At 32.4% G+C, this 10,000-nt stretch overlaps 1 protein-coding gene across 1 annotated transcript in view; it reads left to right on the forward strand.

Moving 5' to 3' along the window:
* Positions 1 to 2,018: 2,018 nt before the first annotated feature.
* LOC137630599 (uncharacterized) overlaps positions 2,019 to 10,000 on the forward strand; it is a 451,564-nt gene continuing 443,582 nt past the window's right edge. Inside the window, exon 1 of the mRNA XM_068362189.1 lies at positions 2,019 to 2,251. Within this exon, the coding sequence (XP_068218290.1) occupies positions 2,201 to 2,251 (51 nt within the window). The 5' untranslated portion in view covers positions 2,019 to 2,200. The remainder of the gene's footprint in view (positions 2,252 to 10,000) is intronic.

Below are 10,000 nucleotides of genomic sequence, written 5' to 3' on the forward strand. Positions count from 1 at the left end.
AGTAATATTTTTTTTTCTTGGGGGATGGGGGGCGGGCTGGGGGGTTGGTTGAGATATGATGAGGGATATCAGATGTGGGGTGGGGAGGGGCGTGGAGTGATATTTTACAAACTTTGGCTGAGAACAAACCCTTTAGCTTCACCCCGAAGTAAAATAACGAACGTATATTGAATTTAGATACATGCTTGTGATACACTTTTTTTCAAGCCTCATCTCTGTTATTTGTAATTTACTCACATTATATATATACATATATACATACACACACATACACACATACACATACACACATACACACACACACACACATATTATATATATATATATAATATATATATATATATATACTATATATATATATACATACATACATACATACATACATACATACATACATACAAGGGGTGTCCCCAAAATAATGTATACACTCTTTGGATTGTTACAACTTGTTCAATTTATTGATATTAACGTAGAAAACAGATTCACAGGAGAGATAAAATGCACATTTGAAGATTCTAAGATGAAATGAACCGAAAGTAAAAAATGTGCATTGTTTCTCTCCTGTGACTGTTTTCCACGTTAAAATCAATAGATTGAACAAGTTGTAACAATCCAAAGAGTGTATACATTATTTTGGAACACCCTGTCTATATATATATATATATATATATATATATATATATATATATATATATATATATATGTGTGTGTGTGTGTGTGTGTGTGTGTGTGTTGTGGGTGTGTGTTTGTATGATGAATCTACTTTTATAGGTGTTAGGGAGTTTTCTAGACTTCGGGTTTAATTTTTTAAACTATTTTTTTAATCGAAAGTATTTTAAAGATATATTAGAAATTTGTGAAAGTGAAAGATACGTACTATGAAAATCACCCATATTTTTATTTCAACCAAAGTGATGATGATAGGATTTTTTCTTTAACAAGTCACAAAGGAAACATTTATAGATAGATATCGGCAAACATTTCATTTCAAATTGATTCTTTTTTTCCTAACTAAAAGCCCAAGCTCGAGTTATGTAAATGATACTTACTGTAGATTTAATTACGCAGTAAATATTAGATATCAAACATATTTTAGTCGATTGTCCTGTTTTCAATCTAATGGGGAAGACACATTTTCTCCAGGACAAACCTTTAAGAGATAGGGAAAAATTGTAATGCCCTGAACTTAAAAAATTATATCATAAGCTTTAAATAATATTATCAATTTATTTTTTAATCCTTTTAAATCCCCCTTATTTCGCATTTAGATATAATTGTATGAAAGTTGTGTAATTGGTTTTATAAGTTGAAATAATACCAAATGTGTGAGTACGGTTATGTTTGATTTATTTGCATTACACAGCGCTGATTGGCCTTTGATGCCCCAGTACTTGGCTTAAGGCCTAAATTTTATATTCAATTCAATCCAGATTCCTTTGAAGGTTCGAGTTAAAAGAATTATTATGATAAAGGAGAGATAAGCGAAAACCGTTCGTCCCAGCCTCTTTGCAATGAATGTCTTTTGAGCGATTGAAGTTGATGTTTTGATAGGCCATATGAACTTGCGTCCAAAGGTACTTGCTCTACATGTTGAGGTAATCGTCATCTCTCTCTCTCTCTCTCTCTCTCTCTCTCTCTCTCTCTGCTTGACATGGTGACTTTTCAGTATGTAATATTTTCGTGGGTAAGTTGCTTAAAAAGCGTTGATGCTCTAAAATAATTCATTGTGTTGATATCGTATGAATTTTATTTATTTATTTATTTAGTTTGTTAATTCGGTGTTGATGTAAAATTCTGACAAAGTCCTCTTGCATTTCAGGTATTTCACCCCATCAAGGGATTGGAGTTCAGTTCTGTGATACTGTTAGGTAAAAGAAAAAAAAAAAAGGATATATTCTATACCTCAGACATATTTCCATTGAATAAGAAAACATCAGGTGATTGATAACAAAGCGTTGCGTGCTTCAAGACATATAAGAGCATTCTGTTAATATCCTCAAGAACTTGAATTGACAAAAGAACAATCTATTAATATCATCAAGAAATTGAATTTACCAAAGAACAATCTGTTAATATTGACTATTTTATAAGAAGAAGGAAAAAAAATTGACGTCCTTCCGCAGGATTTATTCATCAAAATGGGACGCCCATCTAGGACCGCCCCTCATGGGCTCCTACACCAGTCCTGGACTTTGCTAACATGACCGAAGAGATGTTCAAGGCGTCGAGGGGACATCGCCTTACTCATTACGTAAGTACAGATTATTAGTTGACATTGATCGTATTATTTAGATTAGTTAAAATATCACTTTTAGACTTAATTTTTTACACTTTGAAATTTAGTGGTTGAGTCTCCATATGTGAAATTCTTGACATTAAATTTAGTGGTTGAGTCTTCATATGTGAAATTCTTGACATTAAAATATAGTGGTTGAGTCTCCAAATGTCAAATTATTAACATTAAGATTTAGTGGTTGAGTCTCCATATATGAAATTCATGACATTGAAATTTAGTGGTTAAATCTCCATATGTGAAGTTATTAACATTAAGATTTAGTGGTTGAGTCTCCATATGTGAAATTATTGGCATTAAGATTTAGTGGTTGAGTCTCCTAATGTGAAATTATTAACATTAGGATTTAGTGGTTGAGTCTCCATATGTGAATTTCAGGACATTGAATTTAGTGGTTGAGTCTCCATGTGTGAAATTCAGGACATCAAAATTTAGTGGTTGAGTCTTCATATGTGAAATTCTTGACATTAAAATATAGTGGTTGAGTCTCCAAATGTCAAATTATTAACATTAAGATTTAGTGGTTGAGTCTCCATATATGAAATTCATGACATTGAAATTTAGTGGTTAAATCTCCATATGTGAAGTTATTAACATTAAGATTTAGTGGTTGAGTCTCCATATGTGAAATTATTGGCATTAAGATTTAGTGGTTGAGTCTCCTAATGTGAAATTATTAACATTAGGATTTAGTGGTTGAGTCTCCATATGTGAATTTCAGGACATTGAAATTTAGTGGTTGAGTCTCCATGTGTGAAATTCAGGACATCAAAATTTAGTGGTTGAGTCTCCATATGTGAAATTATTGACATTAAGATTTAGTGGTTGAGTCTCCATATGTGAAATTCATGACATTCTGTCCATTTCAATATCATACGTTTTTAGACTTTTTGAAAAGACTTTAAAATTTGGTTGCTATAAGTTCCATCATCTGTAGCTCTTGCTTCACTCGTCATCGCTCATAAAAACTGCCTTTGTTATTTGTATATATTTATGTAATCTTTAAGTAATTGATTTAGATGTAGATTGTATATTTTCACACCCAAATACCAATTACATATGTAACAAAGTTTCGTCTGAAGAAAACTCGGTTTAATTATGATCGTCGTCAATTTTTTACAGGTTTTATTTTGGTATTAACGTCGGAAAAATGTCAGAAGAAATGGAAACTTTATATATATATATATATATATGTATATATATATATATATATATATATATATAGATATATAGATATATATATATATATATACATATATATATGGATTAATATCAACACAACATCGTGTTCAAATAGAAATAAATTTCACCTCATACCTGGGATCGAACGCTAGCCCCTTCTAATGAAAGGCCAGGTCGAAACCAACCATGTCACGAGAGCCCATAAAAAGAATTGGAACCTGACCGCTACCAGCTGTCCGAGGATTTACCTGGTGAGACATCAGTCTCTTACCAGCGAGTTTTACCCAATTCCCCGGGCCACCACGTGACACAATTGGTAGTAATTCATTCAAATTACCCATAATGAGTCAATATGGATTAATATCAACACAACATCGTGTTCAAATAGAAATAAATTTCACCTCATACCTGGGATCGAACGCTAGCCCCTTCTAATCTATATATATATATATAGTATATATATATATATATATATATATACATATATATAAAATATATATTATATATAATATAAAATATATATATTATATATATATATATATATATATATATATATATATATATATATATGTGTGTGTGTGTGTGTGTGTGTGTGTGTGTGTATAAAATAAGGAAAATAGTGTTGTCTATTAGATTTAGTACTTTACTTGAAATTATCATAGGTGGTTTCTTGACCTGTTTTGTTCTTATAATCCCTTCTTTTCCTGTTCTAAAAGCATCTGAAATAGTAGGTACAGCAGAAATAATTTTAATAATAATTCCTTTTTGATAGAGAAGGTTAGATATCTATTTCTTTCAGAAAGATGCTTTATAGATGCCTATTCTCTTTCAAGGCATTTCTTTTATTTTGTTATGATGTTTTTATATACATAGATAATTGCGTATTCAATCTTTAGGATTTCTTCAGTTATCTGTGTGTCGAATAAAGTTTTTCATCATTATTGTCATCATCAGCCGTAACCTAGTCCACTGCAGGATAAAGGTCTCAGGCATGTCTTTCCACTGGCATCTGTTTATGGTCTTTCTATGCCAGTCTACTCATAAATGTTCTTAGTTTGTCAATCCATCGCCATTCTGCTATTCATAATCTCCATCTATTATCTGTCATTTTGATTACATGTCCTGCCCATGCCCATTTATTTTTCTTAAATAATGTTAGAATATCCTCTACTTTAATTTGCTTATATATCCATGTTGCTCTTTATCTGTCTTAGTGTTATTCCCATCATTATTTTTTGTAGTTCTCTCTTACGTGTATTAATTAAAGAACGGCAACATAAGAGAGAACGTTATAGCAAGTGACATGTACGTTATGCACAGTCCTATATCATCTTATATTGACACCAGTGGTGAGAGCGGATGGCTTCAGGGTAAATGGCGGTAAATCTAACTTGTTATACAGAGAAAGGTATATAGAGAGACAACGTTTTTCAATAATAAGATTGTCTGTAGGAATACCGTCATCATCATCATCATCATCATCATCTCTCTCTCTCTCTCTCTCCTCTCTCTCTCTCCTCTCTCTCTCTCTCTCTCTCTCTCTCTCTCTCTCTCTCTCTCTCTCTTCTATATTTAATGAGAATATTCAAATTATCTAATTCTCGTTGCTTAAAATAGAAGTAAAAAAAAAAAAAAGAGGAGGAATTATCTTCCACCTTGAGATTATAAATGAATTCAACCAGTTTTTTAAAAGGTTTACGTAGGTTTAATGTTTGTTTGTTTATTTATTTATTTATTTTTTTTATTGAGGTTTTACCACAACTGTTTTCTTCTTTTTATCAACTTTTGCTCATCTGCCTCATGAGATCTTGAGGAGTCTTGCCTGATCACTTTTGATATCTCCAAGGTTCTTATTAAAGGAAAGATGCGTAAGATTTTTTTTTTCTTTTTTTTCTCCAGCCTCGCTTTTGAAGAATAGTTTGTAAACACTCTTAACTAGGGTTTCGGGTCTGAGCACCCCAGACTCTAAGCTCTAATTAACTTGTTTTAAGTACTAACTTTTTATGTAGGTTAGTGTGGTTTTTTTTTTACGTAGAAATGTTGCTTCATTTAGAATGTTTAACGTGTTTGTTCAGGTTTTGTTTCATTTTACGTCTTTGTTTGCGTTGAAAATTTCGGATATTGGATGGAAAATTTTGTTTTTATCTAGCATGTGATGTTGTCTTTGGTTTATTGTCATAATTATTTACTAGTCTAGCTACAGCCGTAACTAGTAAAGCAGGATGCTATAAACCCAAGGTCTCCGAGAGGAAAGGAAATAGTGAAATAAATAAAGTACATGGGAAGTAATGTATAATTGATATAGAATATTTTAAGATCAGTAACAACTTGAAATGGATCTGTCATATATAAACTATAAAGAGACTCATGTCAGCCTGTTCAATATAAAAAGCATTGATAAATTGTTTTAAGCATAGGAAAACTGAATATCATAAAAAAAGTTACCTCAAGGTTTAGGGTTTATTTTGAAATACATATTTATGTCCGAATTTTGTAATAGAATAATTTGAACCTTATTAATTTTTATTTCAATTAAACTTCCCACCCTATTTACATAGGTGACCTCGAAATAACAAATATTAAGTCGAAATTCAAAGCAGCACATTACAAATCACGTTTCAAGTGTTGCTACGAATCTGAACTTCATCCCATATTATAGATCAAAATCCTCTTGTCATGTTAGCAAGGAAAGTTTTAATTTCATTTTGCAGTTCTTTCATTTTCACTCTTGTCCCCGTGCTCCTAATACACGTATGAATCCTATTTCATTTGAGAAAGATATTGAACCGTTTTACTTCACCTAAGACGCCTAGTATTTTTAGACTTGGTAAACGCTGAGGAATAGAAATAAGAAAATAAGTATCTTGTCTATATTTTGTAACCTATATTGCAATACGAGTATAGTTTAGCGAAAGTTTGTGAAACTATATATTTGTATCTACATTGTATCATCATCATCATCCGTTGTTAGTCTACTGCAGGACAAAGGCCTCAGATATGTCCCTCCATACGCATCTGGTTATGGTCTCTCTATGCCAGTACACACCCGCAAACTTTTTTTAGTTCGTCATTCCATCATCTTCTCTTTCGTCCCCTGCTTCGTTTGCAACCTGTAGAAGCCCATTCTGTTATTCTTAATGTCCATCTATTATCTGTCATTCTCATTGTATGTCCTGCTCATTTCCATTTTTTTTCTTACATGTTGTTGCTCTCGTTGCTCTCGTATATACACACACAAACATACGTAGTTAACACATTTTTATTGTATTTTTAAATGCTTTTGGTTAATATTTCTGTTGTTCTATTCCACGAAATACATTAGATTTCTTCTTAAGACTATTTATTTTAATTTCATACTAACATTAAAAATTTATTCGGTAAAGTATAAGAGTGCATTTATTCGTTCGAAACTTTAATAGTTAACGTAAAACATTTTGAAAAACATTTTCCAGGAGTATGAGGAGTTGTAAAAAATTTTGTATTTGTTTTTCTTGTCTGGGAGGTATAGGTAAGTGGTGGTTTTTTCATGATTACATGATTTTTTATTCATCACTCATACTTGATTTAAATACGACTCTGCATGGAAAGTAAACTGTTAGACAGCTGACTTTGTCAGCTACTAAGTTTTGTGGATGGAATCTAGATGATAGAATGTAGTACTGTAAAACATTCTCTCTCTCTCTCTCTCTCTCTCTCTCTCTCTCTCCTCTCTCTCTCTCTCTCTCTCTCTCTCTCTCTCTCTCTACTAAGTTTTATGAATGTAATCTAGATGATAATGTGCTGTAAAATAATCTCTCTCTCTCTCTCTCTCTCATCTCTCTCTCTCTCTCTCTCTCTCTCTCTCTTCTCTCTCTCTCTCTCTCTCTCTCTCTCATATAAAAGGTTTCTTGAAGTCAGAACATTGACATTATTGTTACAGGTTTTATTCTTTATCGAAGAATTCGTAGTTTACCTTAAAAGACGTAAAAGGTCAACCAGTCCGGTTTTAGTCCTAAGGGTTTCCAGCATTATTGTTTTGCTCCAGTGGCCTAAACAAGGTTTTTATAACTGATATTCCCTAATTTTAGAAAGTTGTGTTGTCACTCTAGAGGAATTTAGATGTTTCTATATGTTTGCCAATATGGCTGCTGTAAATTATCCCTCCTTGAGTTTGTTACTGGGTAATAAATTTGATTCTTAAATGTTGGTTAATTAGGTCAATGAAGTTATCCCTCAGCATATCCTGCCTTGTTTCGAGTATTTTTTTTCATGTCTGGTCTTCATGTAGTTTATTTATTTCCTCTCCTCACTGGACTAGTTTTTAAGAGCCCTTTGACATCCAGCAACCTGGTTTTCCACCTAAGGTTGTAGTTTAGCTAGTAATAATAATTATAACATACATTTGTATGTATATATATATATATATATATATATATATATATATATATATATATATATATATATATATATATGCGTTTGTGTTTGTATGTGTTTATTTATACACAATGTACTGTAGATTTGAATATTTTTGCAATTCTAAATTTAATATTGTATATGTAATTAAAATTTTAATAATGAATTTACCATTTCGGGATAATTTTACGGATGCTTAACCGCGTTTCAGAATGTAGAATCTCTTACACGTGGTTAGGGGAAAATGCAAATAATAGTAATGATAATGTTCCTGGGGTTTTAACTCCACCCATGACTAGATTATATTCTGTCACCTAGTATTGAAAGTGATGGTGATATTCCAGTTTGATTAAACTTGTAAAATCAATGGTGATTATCAAAAAAAAAATTGCGACTCAACGACCGCGGAAAAAAATTATTTACTGAAATAGCTTTTATAGGATAATCTTAGTGGAGATAGTTGACCCGGTCTTTCCTGTGGTTAGGTGAACTAAACTTTAAAGATTTAATTGAAAAAATTCTCACCTGAACAAATGCGGTTAGGTGTAATATGAAATAACAGAACGGAGCTTATTTAATCGGTTAATTTTTATTTTTATAAGGTACTAAATACCCGAACAGGTGAAATTATGCATGTGAAATAAAATATTTTTTTTGAATGTTTTATGGGGCTTAAATAGATTACGTGTGAAAAGATAAGATAACGGCTACGAGAAAAAATGAGTCGTGCTTAATTTCTATTAGGGTTGTGGTAGCCGATTGGAAACTTCCCTGCTTGGTGATTTTCTGGACTGGGGTTCGAGACCCGCTCAACCTCGATAGTTTCTTGTAGAGTCTGCAACCTCTCCATCCTTGTGAACTATGGATGGATTGGTTTGGGGGAGAATGTACTTCAAGCTGCTGTGTAATCAGCAGTCATTGCCTGACCCTCCCTGGCCCTAGCTTGGGTGGATAATATGTAGTTATGGTCAGTCTCTAAGGTATTGTCACTGATAGCTGATTCATTCGGTCAAACCTAGGCTAAATTGTTTTTTAGGTTTCTGTGTTTCCTGAAACATATAATCCCCTATTCTGAGAAGCAGAGCCATTCTTTATCTGTTATTATTATTATTATTATTATTATTATTATTATTATTATTATTATTATTATTATTATTATTATTGTTATTATTATTATTATTATTATTATTACTTGCTAAGCTACAACAGAGTTGGAAAAGCAGGAAGCTATAAGCCCAGGGGCTCCGACAAGGAAAATATCCGCGAGAGGAAAGGAAAAATTTTTTTTAAGAAGAGTAACAACATTGAAATAAATATCTCCTATATAAACTATAAAAACTTGAACAAAAAAAGAGGAAGAGAAATAAGATAGAATAGTATGCTCGAGTGGACCCTCAAGCAGGGCAACTCCAACCCAAGACAGTGGAGGGCCATGGTACAGAGGTAATGGTTTGCTTTTTGAGTGTCCTTCTAGAAGAGCTGCATACCATAGCTAAGGAGTCTCTTCTACCCTTACCAAGAGAGAGAAAAATGGCCACTGAATAATATTGTTCTCTGGCATGGGCTAGATAATAGCATAAGGGTGCGCGTCCCATTGCTAGGATTACAAAGAAAGTTCCCTAACTTGGATTTTCCCTTCGATCAATTTATTGATAAAAAAAAAAAATCTTTAAACAGATATAATGCATATCATTTTAATGTTTTTTTTCGGATTTATATCTGGCTGTAACGATTGTCATTTTTTCTTGAAAGTGTTAAGAAAATCTGAAAGGTCTTGAACTTAATATGTAAATTGATAAAACACATTTAGATACACAAACACATAAATGGAAAAATGGAAATGATCCTTAAACGCAAAAGAAAATGTCAGTAATGGAGATTCCTCATTTGATTGTTTTTCTCTGTATAAACAAAACACGAAGAGGTAAAGAAAGGTAGGTCAGTTTTTTCCTCTCTTAAGACGTAGATCATTTAAAAAGACGATGACACGATATCCCATTTTGCGTGGTCTCAGAGTCCTACTTGTTGGAGGAGGCAACCTGCTCTGCAGGGTTATTGGGTGCAACAGGACTTTGACATTCTGCTGTGTAAATATCAGATTTTCTCTCTCTCTCTCTCTCTCTCTCTCTCTCT

Source organism: Palaemon carinicauda, chromosome 38 (genome assembly GCF_036898095.1).
Source record: "Palaemon carinicauda isolate YSFRI2023 chromosome 38, ASM3689809v2, whole genome shotgun sequence".
In the NCBI taxonomy this organism is placed as follows: domain Eukaryota; kingdom Metazoa; phylum Arthropoda; class Malacostraca; order Decapoda; family Palaemonidae; genus Palaemon; species Palaemon carinicauda.